This window comes from Prionailurus viverrinus, chromosome F2 (assembly GCF_022837055.1).
Source record: "Prionailurus viverrinus isolate Anna chromosome F2, UM_Priviv_1.0, whole genome shotgun sequence".
Taxonomy (NCBI): Eukaryota; Metazoa; Chordata; class Mammalia; order Carnivora; family Felidae; genus Prionailurus; species Prionailurus viverrinus.
In genome coordinates, this window is record NC_062578.1 from 79,221,233 (window position 1) to 79,247,493 (window position 26,261).

Sequence of the window (26,261 nt, forward strand, 5' to 3'; positions counted from 1 at the left end):
TGCAGAGTAGCTTGTCAGCTAAAAATGGCTTCCAAGGACACACAGGCGGTGCCCGGTGTCATTGAAGTGATTAGGCTGACCCACAGGGACCTGGGAAGATCCCAGTATGAATGAGCCCCAGCTCAGGCTTGGCCCTGGCAGAGGCCACCGCCCTCAAGGACATGGGCTCCGAGCAGGCGGCTGACTGTGGGGAGGGGTGGGAACAGACGTACCCGCACGCCTTTGCTGCCGTCTCTCCCAGGGGGACCGGGCAGGCCCAGGGAACCCTGGGACAGAGAAAGAGAGCAGCAGTCAGTGCAGGATAAAGAGCACAGGAAATGCAGATTCTCGGGTTTCACCGGAGACCTACTGCATCAGATGAGGTCCGTGCTTTAACAAGACCCCCAGGGGTCCGTACGCACCTGACAGCCCCACGCCCCTCCCCGATCATAGTGTGGCCCCTCCTCGCTCCAGGCTCAGAGTCACCCACCCAAAGCACAGTGTCCTCAACCTGGACCCGATCGATATCCGGCCGGATGCTCCTTTGTCAGGGGGCTGCCCCGGGAATTGCAGGATGCCCAGCATCACCCCTACACACCAGCAGCACTCCCCAGTGCTGAAAATCAAATGTCTCCAGTTACTGCCAAAGGTCCCCGAGGGGCAAAATCGCCCTTGGCTGAGCACCACCGGGCTAGAACAGGTATCTAGAAGGATTTCTTAAGCTGGGGCACACTCCATTCTTTTTTTAAAATTTAAGTTCTAGTTAGTTAACATATAGTATGATAATGGTTTCAGAAGTAGAACCCAGTAATTCATCTCTTAACACCCAGTGTTCATCCCAACAAGTGCCCTCCTTAACGTCCATCCTCCCTTTAGCCCAACCCCCACCCACCTCTCTACAGCAACCCTCAGTTTGTTCTCTGTATTTAAGAGTCTCTTATGGTTTGTCTCCCTCTCTGATTTTATCTTATTTCTCTTCCCTTTACCTATGTTCATCTGTTGGGTTTCTTAAACTCCACGAGTGAAATCATATGATACTTGCCTTTCTCTGACTTATTTTGTGTAGCATAATACCCTCTAGTTCCATCCACGTTGTTGTAAATGGCAAGATTTCATTCTTTCTGATTGATGAGTAGTACTTCATTGTATATATGGAGTGTGTATATGGAGTGTATATGTGAAGTGTATATGTGGAATGTATATATGGAGTGTGTATGTGGAATGTGTATGTGGAATGTGTATATGGAGTGTGTATATGGAGTGTGTATATGGAGTGTATATGTGGAGTGTGTATATGGAATGTGTATATGGAGTGTATATGTGGAGTGTGTATATGGAATGTATATATGGAGTGTATATGTGGAGTGTATATATGGAGTGTGTATATGGAGTGTGTATATGGAGTGTATATGTGGAGTGTGTATATGGAATGTGTATATGGAGTGTATATGTGGAGTGTGTATATGGAGTGTATATGTGGAGTGTATATATGGAGTGTGTATATGGAGTGTGTATATGGAGTGTATATGTGGAGTGTGTATATGGAATGTGTATATGGAGTGTATATGTGGAGTGTGTATATGGAATGTATATATGGAGTGTATATGTGGAGTGTATATATGGAGTGTGTATATGGAGTGTGTATATGGAGTGTATATGTGGAGTGTGTATATGGAATGTGTATATGGAGTGTGTATATGGAGTGTATATGTGGAGTATATATATGGAGTGTGTATATGTGGAGTGTGTATGTGGAGTGTATATGTGGAGAGTGTATATGTGGAGTGTATATATGGAGTGTGTATATGTGGAGTGTGTATGTGGAGAGTGTATATGTGGAGTGTATATATGGAGTGTGTATATGTGGAGTGGAGTGTGTATGTGGAGTGTATATGTGGCATATATACCACATCTGCTTTATATATTCATCAGTTGATGAATATTTGGGCTTTTTCCATAATTTGGATATTGTTGATAGTGCTGCTCTAGATATTGGGGGTGCATGTGCCCCTTCAAATCAGCATTTTTGTAACCTCTGCATAAGTACCTAGTAGTGCAATTGCTTGGTCACACTCCATTCTAATGGATCACATGCAGAAGCCCATGACAGGCACACTCATGGGGCAGCTGTGGGGAAGAAGGGGGGACATGGGCCAGGCTGCTCAACTCCCACACCCATCCTGGGGAGTGCACGGTGGGGGGCATTTAAAAACAGCGATTCCGGGATCTCTGAGCTCCCATCCAACTTGGACACCATTTGATTCAAGTCAAAGGATTCTGCCAAGATCTCCAGCCCGGCTCCCTCCCTCCGTCAATTTTCTGTGGGACACTGAGTAAGTCAATGCTGCTTTCCAGACTATCCCATCTGTGAAATGAGGTTATTGGACATTCAACAAACATGCGAACTGATGAACCTATTAGAAATATTTAGAAACACCGTGCTGCACTATGTCCTCTACCTCTACGGTCTTACACAGACTGCCAATGACCCCGCGAGGCAGGTCCTGCTTCTCAAAGGTGCGTCAGACATTGTGCATTTCCAGGTTCACCTATAAATTGCGTGTGTGCAAATGTGTGTCTGCAAACATGCACACACATACCAAATTTCTAAAATTTCTATGAAGTGCCTTCCACGGACTCAACATCCCTTCTGAGCCAGTGTGACACTGAAAACAGAAACACACAGACAGACAACTGGGGCCCTGGAGTCAGACAGACATGAGTCTGTGTCCCAGCTCTGCACCTTTCTAGCTGTGTGACCTCACACCAGCCACTCTGGAAGGCCATGTGCCACTGGCCTGTCATCTGGTGGACGAGGAGGCCAGCAGCAGGACCACCGCAAGGTGAGCGAGTGCTGGGGAAGAAAGTGCACACTCAGCTGTGGGAGCATCACTGGGCTGCAGGCGGTACACAGTCATCACAGCTCCTGCCCATGATCGCTGAGGGTTACATGGAACCACACCGCCCCAGGCACACTTGCAGCAGGGAAATGATGCCGTTAACCGTGTGCCATGTGTGTGCCACATCACACAAGGTGTGTCCTCCCGTCCTCGCAGAGCAAGTTAATGGTGGAGACAGGGCACCTGTGCCCACACGACACACTCATCTGCCAGTAAGTGCTTGGTTCTTACGCTCAGGCCAGGAGGGTCCCGTCCTGGAGACTGAAGGGATTTGCTGGCGTGGGTGGAAGCTTCCAGAGGAGGATGTCTCCAGGCAAGGCAGCCCGGGGGGATGAAGCATCAAGGACGTAGTAGGCTGAATGCCAGCTCCCGCCACCCTCGCTTAGAGGAAGGAGGGACACTTGGGGAAAACAGCTTAGTACCTGTGGTCTCAGTTTCACTTTCTGTAAAATGGGAACAATCACAGCCACCGCAAAGTTTTTGTAAGTGTTGAATGTCTCCACGGTGCTCCCTGTAACATTTCCAAAGTTGTTCTGGGTGACACCAGTTTGATTTGTAATTAATTGTGAGGGGGGGGGTGTGGGAAGGTAGGGGGTTCTTCGGCCAAATGGGTTTGTGAAATACAGAGTTAAACTCAGTTAAACAGGTTCCTTTACAGCAGGCTTCCTTGAAGACTTGACTATGCTTGCTGATGGTGGTTCTCCAGTGTCCTTGCCCACTCGATCTGGCCACAGGGCATGTGGGGGGCTGGGGTGGCTCAGGGCACACGGGGAGATGCATGTACACTTCACTGTGCCTCATCGCGGGCAGAACCAAGGCCTTCACACCCTTGCGTTAAAGAATCCAGGCCGCCACTGGCAAGGCTTCCGAAGGGCTAGAAAGGAGAATTGTTCACAGAGTAGGAGGAGGAAAGTCGAGACGGTCTCCAGTTGGCCAGCATCGTACTTAGGTATGGTTTGGGGAGGGAGGAGACTTCCTCATTGGTCTTCAGGTGCACGTGGCTGTCCTTGGTCGATACAGGGGGCAGGTGAGCAGTCTACGGATGCTTCACATGATGAAAGGTCATTCAGTATTAGGGACCCAGGGTTTTCTGTGGCCGCTGCTCCCTCGGAACAAGTTTGAGTCGGCGGGCACACTTTCTGGGGTTGAACTGCCCGCAGCTTCCTTACGAGCAGAGGCTGCCACGACAGGCGATTTCTCAGCCACCATTTACACGTCCGCACAATGGGGATGAGGCCCTGCCTCGCGGATGAGTCCCTACTTTGGAACTCAATGGTCCAGACGTGAAGGAGGCACCCGGGACAGGCGGAAGTGGTTTCTGAGATCCCGAGCGCGGACCGAACACCCGTTAGCACCCCTCCGTTAGCACTGAGAGTGGCAGAACCACCGGGAACATCACAGCGATGTTAATACCAACATAACATAACAATAAGCGACGTTGAAGAGGCTGCTACTGGCCGACAGGCCCCGCTGAGGATTCACCACATGCCAAGCACGGAGCACTTCCCTTTCAGCAATGCCTCTGACTCCTCCCGGGATGCTTGTACAAAAGAGACGCGACTACAATCTTGATTTCACAGTTTATGAAATGGAAGCACGGGGATTCTATTGTTTGTCCAAAGTTACAGCATCTGTACACGGAAGCCCATCTTTGGGCTCCAGACTCTGCCCCTGAGCAGCGTTTGCACGCACTGGTTCAGGGCATGTTCACAAGTGTCTTTCTCCTCACTTTACGTGGAACACATGGGCACAGAGGGCCCACACTTGCCTGAGCCTGCCTAGCGGCTGGCATGGCCGGGGTGGGCAGGCTGAGGCAGCAGTGCCTGGGCGCCCAGCCTCGCTCCCCTTCTCCAAGGACCTAGTTCCTCCCCCACGGCCTCAGCCAACCCTCACTCCCTGGGAAAGCATCAGAGCTCCTTCAACTGGCTGACCGGAGGCTGGCGCTCCGCATGAAGCCAGGAGGCCGGTGGTCAGGCATAGGGCAGCAGGCTTAGCTCCCCAGCTGCCTCATCTCCAAGACCCATGTTTTATCCCCTGTCCCATCCTGCACCAATCTGAGTGCATGGCATGTGCATTTGCAGATGGCAGGGACCCCTGCCCACTTAACTCTGCTTTTCTACAACTCTGAGGACCTGCCCTCAATGGCGCTTCCCTCCAGAATCAGGCCTATTGTGGGAGCCGTTGCAGAGCTCACCCCAGGTGCTGGTTACCCAGTTAAGATGGTGGGTCCTTGAAAGGCCAGTCTGTCTCCTGGCTTCTGTAGCTGAAGGCAGGGGAAGGGGTGTCTGGGTTGGCTCCTGCCTCAGGAATAAAGGGGAGGAGGGTAGTAGGGCATTGGAGCTCCCAGGACCATCTAATAAAGGGAGCCAGAGAGGAGACCAGAGACAATGCCAGAGAGAACTCCACAGAGTTCTGGAACTTTCCCTCTGCCCAGTTGTCACATTCCAGCCCTGGTGGTGCTTTCCAATAGATGCCCAGTAGATGTCTCTGGGTGAATCTGTCTCACCCACTAGACAGGAGCTCCATGAGTAGGGGTGTCAGGGCATCAGCATCTCCCTGTCAACACTGCCTGCTTGGCACAAGACCCCACCAGTGCTGTGTGCTTCAATCCCTTCCTAAGCTCTGTGGGCTTGTAAGGGAGACAGTAGGGAGGCCCTTCTACTTTAAAGGTAGGCTTGTGGGTAAGAAAACCTCAGGGGCACAGAAGACAGCAGGTGTAGAAAACCAGAGCCAGCAAACTGGTTTCAAACCCTCCATCACTTAGTACAGATGGTCATGGTCTAGTTTGTGAAATGCTCTAACACTCAGTCTTCATGTATAAATAGAGATCACAAATCTAGGTACAGGATTTGTGCATCCCAAGGACATGAGCATCTTGGCAAATTGGTTTTAGGCGACTGGTATCATGAAACCAGCCACTTCTCCATGATGGGAGGGCCACCCTTGTTTTGTCATCTAAGAAACTGTCTGGATGCCTCTTTAGAGGCGAATGTTTTCTTTGTCCAAGAGGATAGCATCTCTTTTCAATCTTATTAAAAGATAAGGATAACCATGCCAGCACTGCAAAACAGATTCTGAGAAATTTCCACTTGTAAATCCTCATGAGATCCAGGCATTTATCAGATGGGTTTCTGCTCTTATGAAAATTGTCAACCTGCCTCAACTATTGCATGTTTTTGTGCCCCCTAAGCTTGGCCTCCCAGAACACCACCATGCCCTATAACACACCTTCCAAAATCCCCCAGGTGGACTCCCCATCAGCTGACGGCAGCGTCTTTGCAAAGGGCAAGTTACAGCCCTGGGCCGCCTGCCCGATCCCGTCATGAAACCCACTCACTGTCTCTGAGCCCCACTTCATCATTTGTAGGATAGAGACCCACACTGCTCTCAGATGGAAAAAGGGGTGTGGACGTAATTAAAATGACAGTTGTTTGCACTCTCCTGAGAATGAGAAATACATTCTTAAACCTGTGGGGAGGGTCAAAAAAGGAGAAGAATGGAGATGCTCCAGGAATTGGTCAAGTCAGGTGCAGGGAATGTTTTAAAGGGGATATGTGTAGCTAAGGATCCATGGTAAAGTATAACCAAAGGAGGGAAATGAAGGGAAGGAAGGAAGGAAGGAAGGAAAGAAAAGAGAGAGAAATGAAGATCAAGATAGAAGGGAAAGCAACAGGACTAGACCAGAGGAGAAGGGTATGAGCCGGCAAGGAGCCTCTGCCGTCCGTTAGCCGAGTGGAATGAGCAACTTCCCCTCCCGGGTCGCAGCTCCCTCACCTGCGCAAAAGGTAACACGAGAAGGACTGTTACCTCTGGCCCAAGGTGGTGGGTTAGATGCCTGGAGACAATGGGGAAAGGCTTTAAATGTAGGGAAACTCAGACAAGCATCAGAAATTATTATTTTGGGTAAGCTACCCAAACTCCCATTCTTCACCTGTAAAAAGGAAGTCGCTCAGATTAAGAGGATGACAATAGATGATGTACGTGAAACCTGTCACAGGAGATAAGCAGGGCTCAGGGAAGAGGGGCTTTCCCCAGCTCAGTCTCAGGACCTTGAAGCCATGTCTCGGTGGACCTCTCTGCCCACCCCCCGCCCCCACACACTGCCTCTGTGGTCTCACTGGGAGCCCCCAGGAGGGTAACAAGGGGCAGGAGTCATCCGCCCACACCCGCTGTCAAACCAGAGGTCCAGGAATTATGTGGTTATTCACGGGGAAAAATACAGAGAAAAGATAGAGAAGATACTTCCCCTGTTCTTTTGGTTAACTGACTATCAGACTTTTTTCCAAATGTTGACAAAGAGATCGCCTCATTGCTAGACAAGCATATTAGTATTACTCTTGGTTCACCTGGTAAGAGACCATAGGTCCTGTAGGTGGGGTCTGAGGAGTCCCCTGGGCAGTGGCCCTCAATGAGCGGCTCCTGGGCCAGCAGCATCAGCATCGCCTGGGCCTTCCTAGAAAGACAGATTCTCTGCCCGGCTCCCAGTCCACGGAACCAGACGCTCTGGGTGTGGGGCCCAGCACACTGGTTTAATAAACCCTTCTGGTGATTCAGATGCTGGCAAGTCTGAGAAACACTGCTCAGCACTGATAAATGCCAGCTGTGGGGTCAGAAAACACGAGCACAGCTCCTGGCTCGGCCACACGGAGAGAGAAACTCACATGGTTCCTGGTCACATGGTGAATACACTTGTACAATGAGGGCAGCAGTATTTACCTCCAGGCTAAGTAGCATGTCCACGAGTCCTGGCAGACCACGGTGCTCACAGATACCAGGTGCTGTTAGAGTCTTAGAGGCTCTACAAATTATTCTATACGAACGGAGGAAAGGAAAGGACACCCCATACCACAACACACCCCATCTGGAACACAAATTTCCAATAACACTCTCCAGGCTTTGGGAGGCCGACAGACTTACAGTGAGGCCATCCTCAGGAGACAGCGGGAGCCCGGACATTTCACAACTGCCAGCCACCCCTGGGGATAAGACCTCACCGATGGCCGGGATGCTGAAGACATCATCTGGCGTATAAAAAATGTAACACTATGCTGGTGTAATGGTAATTATACTTAATATTTATGAGCACTTTTTTTTACAAATATAAGTCTATTTTCATTGGGTCATTTTGTCCTTATGAGCAACTCTCTAAGACAGGTAGTATCAGTCACCAATTTATACAGGAAGAAAGTAAGGGCTAAGGGGTTGAGGAACTGCACAATGTTACACAGCTGCCAAGTGGCCAAGCAGGGTCTGAAGCCGCCAGGCTGTGTCCAGGGTCAACGTCTTTAGCCGCCCCTGTCTCCTGCCCCATCCAACGGTCCTACAGCCCAGCATTTGTCCTCCTCACAAGTGCTCCCCACCTCCTATACTAAGCCCTTGGTCCTGTGACTGGCCCATTAGACTTGGCAAGTGCCTGAGTGTCAGACAGAGCTGGGGAAAGGTGCAGACTTTCCTATTCAAGCTCTGCCTGGGGCTGTGAGATCCCGTGAACTCAAACTTCCCCAGCGTGTCCTTCAGCACCACGGACAGGGGCTGTGGCACCATTTTTCTCTCCGTCTTTTGCCCCCAACCCACAAGGCTACGTGAGGGCAGAGAAGCAGCTAAACTTATTTTCCCCTAAACCCTTTAATTATTATAAAAATAGAAGGCCTTCAACCACAGTTATCCAACTCGATAACCATGAATAATGCACATTAATGCAGAGGCTAACAATAGGAGATGGGGCTGCTGATTAAGCCAGCCGTGAGCAAAGAGAAAGGAACCCAGAGCTAGAGGCAATGGCATAAATATATCTTAGGAGCTTCACACATACAAACACGCACGTATAATTTACATTTTATGGCTCAGAAGCTCCACAATGCAGTCATTACATGAAATAAGCCAATTCCCACAAGGGACACAGTTGTTGGGGGTCAAGGATTCCCAGATACCAGCACTGCTTTCGGAGAAGGGTAGAAACCTGGCAGTGGCCAGTGCCATGGATAACAGCGGGTCACTCTGTGACTTTGGGCATGCCCCAGACTCCCTAAGAGGCTGCACGAGGCTGATACTCAAACTCAACAGCCTGGCACACACCAAGAGCTCAATAAAAGCGGTTAGGATTCTTTCCACAACACGGCACTTTCTTTGAGACGAAGTCACTATGCCATTCCAGATAAAATCCCCACACGTTGGCCGTTGGACTGTGCATGGCTCCTATTGCTAATGCCTCCACATCCTCTCAGAAAGAATCCATGAAATAAAAATGTGCCCACTGCTCCTTGCTGTGCCACGTTTCACTTACACCAGAAACCCCACACATGTAGAAGTAGCACCGTGTGGTTTCTAGAAACCTTTCCTGGTCCCTGGTCTGGAAAGGAGGCAAGAGGAAGAAAATCCCTATGTGGCAAGGCCCTCTCTTCACCCCCCACCAATTCTGCAAGCCATTCTACAAAGATTCCATGATACGTCACCTCACAATTTCAGACAGCCTGGCCTTGAAAGACACCAAAGAGAAGAAGTAGCTCAGGGGAGGACCTGTCCTTTACCCTGGAGACAGCACACAGTGTGTCTGCCATGTTGGTGCCATTGCGACAGCTGGTCTGACTGTTCCCCACAATAAGATCCCCAGGCACTGCCGTGAAGGCTTCACAGGAAAGGCCCTCAGGGAGCTCAGACCAGGCTTAAATGGGATCATTCCTAGCTCTTACCTGCTCTGCCCAATCAGCTGCGCAGTGGCCAGTGACTGTTTTTGTGGACACTCCTCATCATCCTCTGGGCTCTCAGGTGCAAATGGTTGCATTAATCATACCTTAAGGCTCATGTCCCTCATTTCACTGTCCCTTCCCAGTCCTAGGGTGCCCTGTGTGCCCCTAAATGGGTAGCTGTTAGGATTCTGAGCAAGCCAGAGCGTATGATAAACTACTTTGCCCTCTTCCTACAGCATCTTACAGTGAAAACATCAATGTGTGTGTTTTCCAAGACTCAATGGCTTTGCCATGAATTGCGGAGAGAGGAATGGATGAGATGGTGCCCTGCGGGGCCTCCTGGTCCCATGCATGAGGGCTCGAGGGTTACTGAGTCAGAAGCATCTCTGGTATTCCAAGAGGCAGAGCACACTGGTGGATGCACAAGGAGGAAGCAGTCTCAGGGAGGAGAAACACCAAGAGGAAGCCCTGGGAACATGAGCGCAGAATCGGCAAGACACAGATGCAGGGGGAGAAGGGTGTCTTGGGGCCCCGTCACAGCAGCAGGTGTGAATTGCGCTCCAAACACGTGGACTTTATCTGCCAGCTAACGCTTGATGCTGAGCACAGCTCAGTAGGGACCAGTGTCACAACAGCATTTTATAACCAAACATAAATTCATGGCCACTTGCATGTTTCGGACAAGATGGCATGTCTCAGAGAAGGACAGTTGGAACTGAGGACTTCCAGGTGCCCTGCCCCACTGCTGGGAGTGACTTCTTGGCAGGTGGGTCCCCAATTTCTCTCCAGCTGGCTGCCTTTCCTGAGAGGCTGGAGACTTCAGGGTCCACAGCAATGTGGAGGATGCCTCTTTGTCCTTGGGGGGACACGTGCAGAACCTAGTCTTCCAGACCCAGGGACCAGGTTGCCTCTGCCAACCACTATGAACCTGGTTCCGAACAACCCTCCTTAGTTGCATCCTGATGGCCTTGGACTCTCCTGAGTTTTCCACTCAGCATCTTATTTCTTCAGCTTCGTGATGACCCATCGCACAAAGGCTCTCCTAGGACACGAGGACCCCAGGTCACTCCGGCTCGTTGCTCGCGGCTCTGGCATTCCCTTCAGGACATTCAGTCAAAATTTCGAGAAGGCGACGCCTCGGCTACTGGTTTGACTCAGTTTCCTCCTTTGCCGAGTTTGTCCTGTCGGGTTTGTGATCCCGGGAAGATTGGAAAAAAGCCATAAAAGACAAGGAACTGATGTTTGCGTGACCTGAGCCAGCCAGCCCAATAAAACTCGGCCGAGTTTCTTCTGTTTGCTCGTATATTTTTTCCGGTGCACCACACCGTGAAATCTGAGCACAAAATCCATCTGAACTTTTATTTATCGCCATATGGATTTCTGCAGAAATGCTTAAGAAAGGACTTTCTGGTCGTTGTTGTTTTTGAGTTTCTTCCCTTCTACCAAATGCTGAGTACTGAGTTGCTGACCCAAGCATGGCTCTATGGGACACTCTGCCCCAATTTCGTCCCCTACGGGTCTCAAACGCCCTTGTTACCTGCAAGGTGTGAGCAGCACTGATGAGGGGCTGTGGAGCTCTCCCTATGCTGTCCCTATGGTGTGCCATTCCAGGCACCCAGCCCTGCCCCACCTCCATACCCTGGTCCTGACTGGCCCTGCCTGGGGCCCCTTCCACACCCCAACCCCACTCTAATTGGGAGTATTAGTGCCGGCTGCTGTTCATAAAGACAACGCTGGCAGGAAATGCAGCGTGTGGTGTGTCTGAGCAGCCGGAGATGCTGTCCGCATGGTCGCTCAGCAGCATCACTTACAAGGATCCATTTCGGGGCCGACCTCTGAGGGTCACCTCGCCCTGCTCCAACTGGCTCATTTCACTGCAGCAAAAATGGCTGGAGGAGCATCAAGGCTGTCATCCTCACAGCCGCGGGCCCAGGGAGAGAACATCTGCCTCCAGGCTTCGAAGCACAAGTACTGAGTTTGTATGGTTGGATCTAACTTAGATAATGTGTCTGAACGGATCCTCCTGCTCAGGGAATTGGAGTGTGGATGGCTTGCACTTGACTCTTGCTAATGCTTGCCGAAGTTGTTATTTAGCAGGGGCCTGTGAAGTTCTTTCCTGGATCCCCTTATTTAATGAACCCTCATGTCAACGTTAGGAGAGCGTGGTTGTTTCTAATCTCTCTTATGCACAGGAGAGGAAACTGAGGCACTAAGAGCAGTGGAGACCTCCCCAAGGTTATGTGGCAGGAGAGGGGCAGCTCCAGGTTCCCAAAGCCCAGTCCTCAGCCACTGCCCTGTCCTGCCATCTGGATCCACGGCCGTCATGCCGTCCAGGGTTCCGCACTCCAAAATCACGCTGCTTGGGGATTTCACGCACAAACATTGTGAATGTACTATATTTAAAAGGATTTTCATTATGTTAAGACTTAGTCTTTGGTTAAATGTTTACAGATGTTGTAGCACCAGGAAGAGTAATTAACAAGACATATGGAACCCCCCAAATCCCACTGCCCCAACGTGCTGGTTGTTTGCACCGCACACACATCTTTTTATGTGTGAGCACGTAGGGCTTCCTGGCCTCTATTTCATTTGCATTATGTTGCATGCATAGCTCCCTATCGTAAGGTGTTCCTAATTCTCACTTATGCCCATCTGGCTGCTGCAACGTGATACTCCATTAGCTTGTTTCCCATTTCTCGTTGCCATTGTAGTTGTCACGAGTACTTACAAAAGACAGAGTCAGCTTGTGATATTTTTGTTTCTGTTTCTGTCTTTCCTTTCATATGAATTGTGCTCATGATAACTTCCTAGACATTTTTGGGGGGATGCATCTTCTCGCCACCGCCCCCCCCCAGTACAACACCTACTATCCTAGGAAACCCTTGGGGTGCTCTGCTGGTGTGACTGTCCTCTGCTCCTCGGTCCCCTGAGGCTCAGACAGGGTCCTGAGTGTTTGTCAACAGCATGGCAGGTGGAGGCCACAACCCGGCTTATCTAGGGACCCGCAAGAATCACACTTTGGACCACATGGCTGTGCTCAGGCACACTGTTTCCTCCACGGAACCGGTGAACGAGCCCCTGGCGGGGGCCCCAACCCAGGTTTTAGGGCTCTGTGAGCCCACCACCCTCTCTCATACAAGGTACTTGAATGCTTTCCAATGAAGAAACACACATTACTCTTCCCTGGGTTTTGGCAATTTCCAGCAGAAGGACAAGAAAGGCAAGGAACGGATTTTTACGTGTGCTTACCTGAGCCGGGGACTAAGCTAGGTGCTTTTACAAGCATGAGCAACCTCCCATGATCCCCACAACCGCCACACAGGGAAGGCACCACTGCACCCACTTTACAGAGGGGACACTGAGGCTCAGGGACACACCAGCCGAAGATCACCCAGCCTCTGCAGAGCTGGGATCCAAGCCATGTCTGCCCGGCTCCCCAAACCTGCTTTCCTTCCATCACCTGAACCCAGGTCTGAGCACAAAACCAAGACTTCCTCTTCCTTCCTTCCCCCCCCCCCCAGGTGCCAGGTTTCTAAAGAAAAGACGACAGCCCCAGAACGGCAGAGATGTGCCCAGTGTCACATTAGGCAGGAGCCCTGCAGAGGGAAATTGGAGCAGATGCTCTGGTGTGCAGACACCAGAGGGCGCTGTGGGCCCAGGAACGGGACACAACCCAGTGGCTCTGGGTTCCTCCAGAGGCAGCACTGGTCCTCACAGCAGAAAGACCCCCAGGATGCACCACGAAGAAACTCACTGGAAACTCACATTTTGGTCTTGTTTCTGTTGTTTCTAAATCTTTCCACTGGTGGGGCTCACGGTCTGGCTAATGCCGCAGACTTCACCTCCATGGCACCCAGACCGACTCAGTGCCCACCCAAAGGAACCCTCATGCCAGCGTCTCACTGTGCTGGTCAATCTTCTCTGCAGGGAAGAACCCAGGGCAGAGGGCACTGAGGTCATCACCCCTCCCTGCTCTCTCTGACTGCACCCGAATTGGTCCAGCCCAGCCCAGAGCAGCGGCTATATGCCCTCATCACCACCACCAAATGAGCTGGAAATTAACTGAAGATTATGGGAGTAACAGGAACAGAGCATCACCAGCTCGATAGGCACTGCATCAGCCCCTTCATGTACACTGCCTCCTTCGGTGGTGGGAACCATTACCACCCCGTTCCCCCTTTCACAGAAGAGGAAACTGAGGCTCAGAGTAGACCAAGGACGGACATGGGGTCAGCACGAGGTGGAGCCAGATTCTGAAGCTGGGTCTCCCCCACGCAGTCTGTGATCTCCCTACTGGGTGAAGCTGGTCCTCACTCCTGGGTGACGGAGCCCCAAATCCATTCATCCATCCGCTCATGTGGCAAAGCCCATTCCTGATGCCAGCTGTGCCCCAGATGCTTCGGAGGTTCATCCTCCTTTCCTCTCCCTTTATGGCCACAACGCCTGGGCTGTGGGCAGCAGTTTGGGGGCATCCCCTAAAAGGCTGCCCCCCCCGACCTTAGTCTGATTTCACATATATTAAAACACTGGGGGAGACTGGCCCCAAGAACTCTCTGGTGAATATGGGAACCAGAGAGGAGATCAGCTTCCAAGACAAGGGGCAGAAGCAGTCCAGGAACATGGCACCATGCAATGGTCTAGGGCATCTGATGTGGGAGCCAAGGAGAGTCAGGAGGCCAAGAGCCGCGTGACCTTGGGCCAGTCACCTACCTTCTCTGAGAGCCAGTTTTCTCAGCTGCTGGGGAAGGGGGGCTTTAATCAGCCCTCCAGCTGCCTGCCCTTCCCTTTAGTAATAACCAGTGATTATGTTTCCCACCATCCCATTAACTTGTGACCCTGGGCAGGTCACTTGACCTCTAAGCTTTATTCTCCTCATCTGTGAAATGTGCGTAAGTAGTGCCCTCCCTAATGCACTGTCTTCATCACGAGACCTAAGGTATGGGGCACGCTGGCCCTCCTAGAGGCCAACACACATCCTCACAGTTAATTACATGCCAGAAACACAAGACACACAGCCACGATCAGAGAAATACAATCCCTGGACCCACTGGGCTCTAGTCCATCCAATCCCCTCACTCGAGGCACCTGCTATGGGGACAATATTCAAGTGCAGAAGTTTGTTGGGTCCTGTCCAAATGCATTAGTCACCGGTGACCTTCTCTGCTCTGTGGACTCTATCAGTCCCCGTGACCCACCCTGGCCCTGGCTCATTCTCGAGGGGGAAGCAGAGACTCTAAGCTGCAGAAGACAGCCCTGGGGAATCGGGCTGGGTTGGGCTGATTCCCAAGTCTCAGAGCTGCCGCCTGCAAGAGCCTTTATGCATCATCTCGTCCCACCCCCTCGCTTTTACAGATGATGAAGCAGAGGCCCAGAGAGGGAGGTGACTCACCCCAAATCACACAGCTAATATGTGGCAGATTCCAGACTCAGACTTTGCTAAAAATGTCCAACTGCAAGAGAATGTCAACTAAGGACAGAGCCAGAACTGGTAGAAGTCTGTCCAGCGGCCCATCTGTCCTGCCAGCACCAAGTATGTGAGAAGGTCTCCCCGGCTGGGACTGTGAGCTGGCAGCTTCGAGTCCTGAATGTGGTGCTGCAGGCAGGGGTCTGGGGCACCAGGGAGGTGGCTCCAGGCATCAGGAGAATAACGCTGCTCCTTCTGAGCTAAACCAGAACAGACAAGGCCCAGCAGCACCTACTGCTCAAAAGAGAAAAGAGGCCCATCACTTCCTGCCTGGGGACACCTCTCCAGCCAGAGGACATGCTGGTCCAGGAGACGCATGTTGGTATCGCCCACCAAGCACCACCTGGGCCCAGCACCCGAACTTCAAGGGCTCTGGCAACCCCAGTCCTGATAGGAACATCCGGGTCTCTGGCTAATCCCTGTGCTCCGGGCCCACAGGAGCCTGGCAAGCTGGCAACAATAGGCAAAAGTGGTTACTGACTTTGAGCATCTTGCCTCCAGGTGCTGGGCTTTTAAACCACACCGGAAGGATGGATGGTGGCCGCTAGTCCCGTCTTCAGTGTCAGGACACCCAGACTGGGAAACTGGTGGCAAAGTCATGCTGTGCTGTGTACCACGCTGGCTCTCAAACTGCTCTCCTGTAGGAGTGATTGTGTGTGCACACACGTGTGCACACACACACACCCAGGCCTAGGGTCACACTGGATAGATGTTTTCCCATGTGCTTTCAAAATTAACAAAATACTATTTTCATTTTCTAGGTCATTAATCGTTGGTCTAAATGTGGTCCGGCATCCCCGAGTACCACTGCATTCCCTAGCTGTGCGGTAACTTAGTTCACCCTCTGCCTACTACACGGCACATGCTCGTGTCCAGTCTCACGACTTACACAGAGAAAAACGCGGAGTGTGAACTTCTGTGCGTCCGTGATTTATCTCTGTGGAGGAAACCTCTGGAGTGAAAGTGCTTGGTAAAAGGGTACCTGCAGGGAGAGAACGGGCTGGCCACATGAAAGCTGTTTCCCCAGTAAGGGGACAGAGAGGCACCTGCTCGTACGGCCAGCCCTACGCGAGGGTGTGAGGACAAAACCATCCAGGGTCCATCAGCGGTGCATTCTGAGTCCTGCACTCTGGTGAGACATTAGCACAAATGCACGCCTAGAAGTCCTGTGGCTGTCTCCTGGTCGGGGCAAGGCGGGGGGGGGCACGCAGGTACATTTTTAATGGCTCGTGCGAGTCAACGAATGGCATTTTAGTGCCACCCTGATTTTTATTTCTCCGTATAGACAAACCACTTACAAGAGCTTTCTTCAGAAGGAACCGCAATGTCCAGGATCTGTCGGGCTTTGTTTGTCATGAGGAAGTGAGAGAAGGTGCAACACCCGTATCTGGGGAGAACACGCCCGCGCCTCCCTCCCGTCCCCCCCACCGCCCTGCCTGCCTCTCCCGCTGCTCCTCACCATCTCCCCTTGAAACTTCTGCAAGCCTCCTGAGGACTCCTCTGGTCCTTTCGCCTCACACCCATCTGGCACCTGCGACTCAAACTTGCCCAGCGTGTCCGACCGTGCACAGACCTTCCCAAACTGCACACGAGGCCCGAACACGCTCTATTTAACGTCCTCCTTAGTGCTGCTCTTCAACGCACTTCTGTGGCTCTGTGTCCTGCTCCCTACGGGTGCCAGCAAGCACCCTCTGCTCCTTCACGTGTCAGCCACCCACGTCCTACAGGGACGCTTGCCTCCAATCGTGCTCACTCATGCTCGTTGCTGCCGGGAAGCGCTGGCCACGGCACGTGCTCCAACCGCCCAAGTCAGGGGAGGACACGCCAAGGCTACTTGCTCCCCTCGGACACTTACGGACGGCATGACAGTGGACCACCTCTCCCAAACCCCGGCGACCCTCCACACTGTGCTCCCTGGCCAGCTGCACAGCCCCCAGAGGAGCGATAAAAGGGACATGCTTACCTTTTCACCCTTCTCTCCATAGACAAAAGGCCCCCTGCCCTAGAAAAGGAAAGCAGGAAGCAAAGGTTTACTAGAGAGCATCTCCAGACATGATGTCACACATGGCATCAGCACCCCAGGGTCTCAAAGGGTCAGATGCTTTCCTGTCAGCCCTGCCCAGGAGCTTCCAGGAGAGATGCTAACCCTTACTGAGTGTTTATTCTCGTGGGTATTACCCCATTTAATTTTTCCAACAACCCAATATTATGGTACCATTATTTTTTTTCCTTGCGAGCTCTACGGAGATATAATCCACCTGCTGTGTAATTCACCGACGTAAAGTGTACCAGTCAATAGTTTTTAGCATATTTACAGAGCTGGGCAACAACCACCATGATCAACGTTCTAGGATGTTTTCATCAGCTGAGAAAGAAGTCCACACCCACTAGCGGTCACTCCTCGTGTCCTCCCCCCCACCCCACCCTCTGTCCTGGGCAAACACGAATCAATTTCATCTCTGTAGGCTGGTCTCCTCTAGACACTTCATATACATGTAATCCCATGACACGTGGGTGACAGCTGGCTTCACAGCCAGTGGTGATTTCTTCGCAAAGCGGTTTCAAGGTCCATCCATGCCGTAACATGTGGCAATACTCCAATTTGCTGCTGAATAACATGCCACTGGGTGAGTGTATCACATATCTTATTTATCCATTCATCACATGATGAACATCTGGGTTGTTCTTACTTTTTGGTTATTATGAATAATGCTTCTGTGAGCATTTGTGCACAGGGTTTGTTTGAGCATATGTCTTCATTTCTTTTGAATATATATCTCCAAGTGGGACTGCTGAGTCACATGGTAATTCTGTTTAACCGTTTAAGGACAGCCAGGGTGTTTTCCAAAGCAGCTGCGCCATTTTGGACCAGCAATGTTATGAGGGTCCCAATTTCTCCACCGTCCTGGCGACTGTAGGCGTCACTGGCATCACTAGGGAGGCGCTGAGGTCTCTAACCATCACCGCTGAGTTACCTACTCCTCCCTTCCATTCTGTCACTTGTTGCTTCACGGATTTTGGACTCTTGTTAGGTGCCCATGTGTTTACAACTGTTATCTATGCTTGAAAGACCGACACTTTTCTCATGACCAAATATCCCTCTTTACTTCCATGAGCTTCGGGTTTTAAAGTCTATTTTTAGTCTGATATTAGCACGGTCACTCCCAATTTGTAAGTTTTCTATTTTCAGAATATGTATCTCCCATCGTCTTACTTTCAAGCTGTTTGCACCCTTGAATCTCAAGTGTCGGCTGTAGACAGGGCAGAGCTGATCTTGTTTTCATGTCCAGCCTGAACATGTTGCATGATTACTGACACACAGTAAAACCTTGGATTGTAACTTGTTCTGTGAGTGTTCCACAAGATGAGCAAACATTTCTAATAAATGTCTGCTTCATAAACGAGCGATGTCTTGCAATATGAGTCGGACGTGACGCCAAGTGTCACATGATCACAACTGAGCCAATGGTTCTCGAAATTCGCTTTGATATACAAGTGCCTTGGATTACAAGCATGTTTCTGGAACAAGCATGTCTCCTATCGTTTTGTTGTTGTCTCTTTTTTCCTCCTTTATGACTTTTTTTGGCATAAAGTATTTTTTAGTAACATCTTAATATCTTTAATACCACTTTCACTGCATATTTTTGTTTCATTTCTTAGAGGTTGCTCTTGGGTGTACCAGGCACATCTTACCTTATCATGATCTACTTCAGACTCATACTATTTCCAGCGGGGTTTATAAACACACGGCTCCCTACACAGCTCTAGTCCCTCCTGCCTGGACCTTGTGCCATTGTCACCACACCTGTTTGTTAGATGCCCAGTCGGACACGGCCATGATGAACAACTTTGCCCTGGTCACCCCCGCTGCATTCTGGCCTCTGTGATTCCTGAAGGTCAGTCAGCCAATGTTCTTACGGGGCTTCTTTGTACACGGTGACTCATTTCTTTCTCTTGCTGCTTTCAAAAGTTTCTCAGGGCACCCCGGTGGCTCTGTCAGTTGAGCGACCAACTCTCGATTTCAGCTCAGGTGATGATCTCATGGTCTGTGAGATCGAGCCCCAAGTCAGGCTATAGGCTGACAGTGCTGAGCCTGCTTGGGATTCTCTCTCTCTGTTTCTCTAAATCAATCAATCAATCAATCAATCAATAAACATTTTTTTAAAAGTTTCTCTTTTAGCACTTTTACTACAATCATTCTGAGACGGATCTCTTTGTGCTTACCTTGATTCGAGTTCACAGAGCTTCTTGAACAGGCTTTTCACCATAATTGGAATTTTTTTCACCATTATTTCTTTGAATACGCTTTCTGCTCCCTTATGAGCATTCTGGTCCACTCCGAGGCTCTGCTCATTTTCTGCCTTCCTGGTTCTCTCTAGTCTTCAGATTACATGATCACGATCGATCTGTTTGCAAGAACGTCAGCTCTTTCTGCAGCCAGTTCAGACCTACTGTCAAGACGCTCTACTGATTACCCTTTTCATTTCAGTTCCAATTCCAGCTCTAGAATTTCCATTTGGTTCTTCTTTTTAGCAATTTCTCTTTACTTAGATTCTGGATTTGATGTGATGCTGTCATAACACCTGCCTTTCCTTAAGAATGATTTCCCTCTGGGGTACGTGGGTGGCTCAGTTGGTTGAGCGTCCAACTTTTGATTTTAGCTCAGTCATGATCCCAGCGTTGTGAGTTCAAGCCCCACGTCGGGCTCTGCATGGACACGTGGAGCCTGCTTGGGATTCTCTCTCTCCCCCCATCTCTCTGCCCCTCCCCTGATCATGCGCTCTCTCTTTCTCTCCCAAAATAAACAACTAAACTTTAAATAAGAGAATGATTTCCCCCTTGCTCTTTAACTACCCCTGTGATGCCTACTTTGTAGGTTTTGTTTGTACATCTGACACCAGTGCCCAGTCACAGGCAGACACTGTTCCCTGCTTCTTTTCCGGGGGCCACAGGGATATCCTGGAGAACCCTACACAGTTCATGTGGATATGAGGAAAGAGGGGCCAGTCAGAAAGGGGAGGTGAGAGGAAAACCGGGAGTGGAAAGATAGCAAAGTAATTCCTTATGGAGGAAAGAGCATGTGCACTGGCCAGTGAGAAGTGACCAGTTTGGAGACTCCTAGCTGCCCATCTGGGTGCACAGAATCGGTGGGGGGAGGGGTGCAGGTGCAGGATGGGGCTGGGGCCACAGCTGGGGCCACCTCTGTGGGCCTCCTGTGCCCTGGAGAAGAGCTTCGACTCCATTCCGGGGCAGCGTGTGGCTCGGTGTCTGGCTCCCACTAGGGGCTCGGTGCCTTGTGGCAACATGCACGCTTGGGGGAAGCCCCGGGTCTCCCACATCAGCCCCGTACTCACCATGTCACCTTTTTCTCCCTTGGGTCCAGGAGCTCCAGCCAACCCAGTGGCTCCCGTGGCTCCCTGTAGGGGTGGAAACCAGAGAGGAGCACTGGGTCAAGCCCCCTGGCAGGGATCCCCCTGCCCACTGCCCACTTGGCCCCGACTGCCTGGCAGCGGCTGATTTCGTCACTGTCAAAATCGAGCCCCAAGTCAGGCTATAGGCTGACAGTGCTGAGCCTGCTCGGGATTCTCTCTCTCCCTCTGTTTCTCTAAACAAACAAACAAACAAACAAACAAACATTTTTTTAAAAGTTTCTCTTTTAGGAATGAGGCCATGCTTCCCATCCCCGGAGAGGGAGGAAGCGTCTACATAATTTCCCCAACCTCTTAATTCCGGAACGAAGGACGTTTTGAGAAAGCGAGTGGGTGAAAGCATCACATGTTTGTTCTGGGAATGGCCCAGCCCCCAAGGGAGAGTGAGAAGCACGTATTCAAACTCCTGCTCTGCCGCTGAACGTGAGAGCATCATTACTCTTTGGGCCTCCTCCTCTGTGACATGGGCATGCAGTCATGAGCTCACATAAGACTGAAAGCAGGAAGGTACTCCGAAACTGCCAGAGGCCAGCCAGGGCCCCCTGAGGCCATTTGCATGCCCAGTCTGTGCCCACAAGGTCCTGAGCCCTCCCAGCAGTGCACGAAGACAGGGAGGGCAGGCAGAGGAGGAAACAGTTTGCAAGGGCTGAGTGTGGGAGTGGGGCCGCCTCCAACTGTACCAGAAGCCGATCCAAGATGGGCTTGGGTACCCAACACAGGAAGCCTCAACATCCTGTCTTTCTCCTCTCCTGGTGTGCAGTTTCACCTGTGTCCACTCCCACCTCACACTTCATACCCTAAGCTAGTTTGCTTATGCTGTTCCCTTGGCCTGTCATGCCCTTCCCCTGCCTTCTTTACCCCGAGAGGCTCCCATGCAGTCTGCTGGACCCACGGGCTTTCTACCCTGGCTCTCCCCACAGGCGATCCCATGCATGCCTCTCTGCTGCCAGCTTGCGAGTGCTGGGGATGCGACTCTCATTCACTGGAACGTCCTGCACTAGAACGGGCCTCTCGGCACCTGGGGTCACCAGACCGTGACTGTGGACCCGACCTGAGCTGCATGTGGGTAAATAAATGGGGCCACTGGAACCCACGGGTTTTTCCTCACAGTCTCAGCCTCAGCCTGGGACAATCTGGCCGGTGAGGCTGAAGCCTCAGGACAGCAAATCAGCTCCGAGGGAGCCATGTGCATCTCCAGGTGGCAGTGCCCGAGTCCCTCCTAGTCTCCCCTCCCCCCGCCTCATCCTCCCTGCTCAGGTCCCCGCCCAGCCCTGGATCCGTTCAGCCACAGCACAGCACAGCCACTCCATAAACAACACTGTTCCAGACAAACGCTCTCCACTTCCTCCCCCGCCCCCCAGACACCTCTGCTCCTTACTTCCATCTGACAATCGAGAGGCTGAGCTTACAGCCCAGGGGGTGCCCAGTGAGGCATAAATCCCTGTGTTTCTCCTTGCAAGGACCGCCCGGCACCCTGGGCCGCCCCGAGCTGCTCTCCTTTGGCACCAGGGGAGGGGAGCAGAGCAGAGCAGGTGGGGTGTGTGTGTGTGTGTGTGTGTGTGTGTGAGACCATGTTCCCCAGCCCAGCAGAGTCAGGGGAGAAAGGAGGCAGGGGGGGAGAGAGAGGGATAGAAGGGGAGGGCGTCATCTCTGGGGGTTTCCACGCAGCCCCTCTTTCAAATAGCAGACCAGGTAACGCCCACTGGGTCACACTGACCTCTTCCGCCCGCCTGTGTGACCACAGGCAGTTAGCATCCCTCTGGGTCTGAGCTCTCTGAGACCAGAGAACCACATGAGAAGACAGCCCTGTCCAGCTCTGTAAGCGCTAATAACCCAGGAAGGCGGGGAGCCCCAGAGGCGGCTGCATGAATGAGGAGGGGGCCCCCACGGGGAGGCACTGGGCTTTGAGCAACTCATGAGTCTGGACGATTCGTGCAAAAAAGACTGTCAGGCAACTTACAGAAAAATATAACAGGCCCATCTAAACAGACTCAGACCAGCCCCACCCCGAAGTTTCTGGAATGCAGCAGCCTAAAAGGACTGACACAAAATTAACCGACCATGGAGAGGTGAGCCCCGCAAATGGGGTCAGGGTCAGGGCCAGGGCTTTCTAAGCCCCCCGCTTCTCACTCAGGTTTTCAGACCGAGACACGGAGGTTCCAGACTCCACACCACCTGCTCGATGCTTCTACCTGAACCACGGTGGAAGCCAACACCGCAGGGCCATCATGCCGCTTTTGTGTCTACCTACAGAGCATGGCGAAGGCTTACCTGGGCCCCAAAATGCCCCTGAGCAGTGCCCATACTGACCTTTGGGCCGGGGAGTCCCACGGGACCATCGGACCCCTTCTCGCCCTACGAGAAGAAGGACAAAGAAACCAGTGAGGCTTTGTTGAATTTCCCTCCGTCTGTCCTCACTAGTTATTTATCCCCCCACATGCTCCCAGGCCAGTCTCTGAGTGATCCCCCTGTGACCAGCCAGCTGGACAAGGTTTCCTGGGGCTCAGAACCCCTGATCTCAAGCTCAAACTACATGGGATACGTTGGTATCACCTCTATGCAGCCATCAGCGGAATTCAGACAGAGACAAACAAGATGGGTACCCCACGGGCCATGTTTACCCCAGCTAGGCCACCACTTAAGCTAAAAAATATCGTGTGGCCTGCTAATGGTTCCTATAGTTATCATTCACCAAAATACCAAAGCAATACATGTCTGTAGCCTAACTAAACATTGTTCACTTTATAAAATATATGCTATCTGTTGGGGTGCCTGGGTGGCTCAACTGGTTAAGTGTCCGACTCTTGATTTCGGTTCAGGTCATGATCTCATGGTCTGTGAGATCGAGCCCCGCATCAGGCTCCACACTGGTCATGAAGCCTGCTTAGGATTCTCCTCTCTCCATCTCTACCCCTCCCTCTCCCACTCATCCTCTCTCTCTCGCTCTCTCAAAATAAAATGAAATTGAAATAAAATAAAATAAATGCTATTTGTGTAAAAGACCTTATTACTAGATCAAAAATTCTGAGCTGTTAAGTTGTGGGTGCCTGTAAATAGCGTCACGCTAAAAACAAACGGAACACGATTCATACAATGGTACGTATGTACATCTCGCCACGTTGATGTATAGGAAGGGACACCATATCCACTTACATTTACACATGTGTAACACCCATCGCTAAAACTGCCAACGCTGTGTACTTTGCCACTTCAGGAACACGTTTGTTTTTCAACGCATTCACAGATGTCATCTGCACGTGTATGGGGGTGAGTAATCTTTTGTGTGTTTGACCTCATGTAGCGCCCATCGGAATGCCTGATACACAGTTTACAGGCAACACGTTTGGTTCTAGAGAGGCAAACACGGACCCAAAAGGCACGTTGACCTCGGTGAAGAATGTAAGTGTTCTGTAAACTGACTCAAAGACTCAAAGCGCTGGAAGCCAAGTCTTCCCATGGCCCTTGTCCGAGTTCGGCCTCCTAGGAGAGAATGGTTACATCTCCTTGGCCCCGTGCACCCTATCTTCTACAGTATTAAAGATGGTGATCCAGAGGCCACCCCTATTTCATGAGGTGGCTGTTGAAGCTCTTCCATGTGGCCTCTTCTTGGGGGAGGGAGAAGACCCCCCCCCTCCCGCCACCTGTGTGTGGGAAGCAGCCTGCTGGCAAGCCCCCCAGGCCGGGAGCACCTCAGCATTCCCGGGCTCCACAGCACACTGGAGCACTTCGGAGGACCATGCACTATGTGTCTTAAAACGTCGGTGCTCAGCACAAGTGGGTGCTTACTGTTTACTGTCAAAAATAAGGCATGGGTGAGTGAATCCGGGAATGGACTCCTGGGTGATGCCACCAGAATTGGAGGCTGAGAATGTGTAAGGTGAAAGATAATCTTGAAGAGGAAAGACCTTGTCCTGCGGCAAGAGATGGTGTGCTCCTTTGTCCCTCCCTCCCAGCTCTCCAGCTGCCATCGGCCCGTTATCCTCACACCTGATCCACCTGTCCCTCAGTTCCACCACTATTTAATAAAATCAGGCTATATACATCAGTGGCTGAAAACACAGCTATGTCAAGATTGAATCTTTGCCATCTGAAACCTACCTGATGGAAGTGAAGACGGGTAGAGGTTTTGAATCCAAATGTGATCATTATTAGGGTAGATGGAAGCACAGGGAGAGGAATGGCTCACAGGGTCTTGAAAATAGCAGGTGCTGAATAAATAGCTATTGCAGGGGTACACGGTGGATGATGGAAGGAAGGGAGGGAAGGCTACAAGGAGGGAGAAGGGAATTCACATAGACGACAGCATGCTGAGAAAGGATTCCCTGGGGACATCTTGAGAGAAGAAAAGGCATGAGCCAGATAAAGGGGGGGGGGTGGTCTACGCAAATGCCAGAAGACAAGAATGGTCATGATCCCTGCGAGGAATCCTGGAAATTGGGAGAGCCGAGTGGAGAGAAATGGGGCTAGAAAGGCCACAGGAGCCTGCCTCAGTGTGGGGAGGGGTGGGAGGGGAGCAGGAGGGGGAGGCCTGCTTGACCCCAGACTTCCCTCCCACAGGTCTGTGCCAGGGACCACAAGGGCCCCGGGGGGACATGTTCAGGGCACAGCCGGGCTCAGGGGAAAAGTCTGGACTGGGCAGAACTGGCTCTGGCCTCCCTCCCTGCAGTCTGTCTGTGTGCAGCTGATGGTCACCCAAGCCCCACACATGGTAGCCTCTCACTCGGGGTTCTTAAGCAAAAGCCAGGGCCAGGGGAGGGGTGGCTGTCCAGCCCTGTGTGCTCCCCCTGGCTCCCTGTCCGACGTCTCCCATCCTAACCCAGTGGGCACCGGGCCAAGGTGCCTCCACTTTCACCCCCTGCCCGGAAAAAGCCTCAGCTCCCGGCAAGGCTGAGCTGGCTCCTTTCAGCAAGTCGGGCCAGCGTTTGCCAGCCTCACCTGATGAGAGCTCCTGAGGGCTCCCTGTCTCCCCAGGTCTGGCTCTCCAGGGAGAACGAAGGGAGGGAAGGTGTGATGGAGGAGGAGGAGGGGAGGGGAGAAGGAGGGAGTCTGCCTGCCAGGACATGTGTACTGAAAGTATGTCCATTCCCGCGAACCTGACCATGATTTCACATTTCTTTCCGTCTGCCTCGGCCCCTGCAAAGTCACCGACACCTCGGGGATGCTGGCCCCGAGCTGAGGGTGGATGCAGCAGGGGATGTAACTGCAGGCCGTGGGGCAAGGCCCTGGGCTACGGGCCCCGCAGAACCTCGCGGGGACCTTCCCCAGCACAGTACTGCTTTTTGGCATCCTCGCGTGTTTGGTTAAGTTCTTCTGCTCAAACAGTGGAAAATGTTGGCGTTTCATTTTGTTGTGTTTTCATTTTTGTTGTGTCTTATCAAAAAGGCCACCGGTCTACAGAAAAACGGAAGAGGTGAAGGCCTCGGGCACCCACCGGAGGAGACCTTTAATCCAAGCTAGCGGATGGTGCTGGTGGTGTTCATAGAAACACTCTGTTTGTAAATCAGAAGCAGAGTAGATAAAACTCTCCTTATATGCTGCTTACTCTGAACCTCATTCGCAAACCAGATCTGGTTTGATTACTTGCATATGAGTGGAGAGGGCACCAGCAGGAGCCAAGAAAAACCTCAGGAATACAGTTAAATCCAGGAAAACCTTAACAGGTCTGAGAGCTCCCGTCCTCATGAGCTGGAACATCAACACACAAGAGTCCAAGGAACAAGAAGGGCTCCCTCAGCACCTGGGGCCATCCGCCCTGGCCGACCTTGTGCATGATGGGAAATTCCCACCTCCGCCATTGCTCGTG

The 26,261-nt window shown here is 51.7% G+C and overlaps 1 protein-coding gene and 1 long non-coding RNA gene across 2 annotated transcripts in view; one reads left to right on the top strand and one right to left on the bottom strand.

The window, feature by feature from the left end:
- The window catches only part of COL22A1 (collagen type XXII alpha 1 chain), a 235,627-nt gene that overhangs the window by 159,214 nt on the left and 50,152 nt on the right, over nt 1-26,261 (bottom strand). Inside the window, exons 8-11 of the mRNA XM_047841976.1 lie at nt 22,769-22,813; nt 20,384-20,446; nt 16,993-17,031; nt 213-266 (exon numbers count right to left, since the gene is read on the bottom strand). Coding sequence (XP_047697932.1) covers nt 213-266; nt 16,993-17,031; nt 20,384-20,446; nt 22,769-22,813 — 201 coding nt within the window. The remainder of the gene's footprint in view (nt 1-212; nt 267-16,992; nt 17,032-20,383; nt 20,447-22,768; nt 22,814-26,261) is intronic.
- Nucleotides 5,371-9,912, top strand: LOC125156768 (uncharacterized). Its single transcript, XR_007148764.1, has 3 exons — nt 5,371-5,548; nt 7,773-7,938; nt 9,802-9,912. It is a non-coding gene; the product is annotated as an uncharacterized LOC125156768 (long non-coding RNA).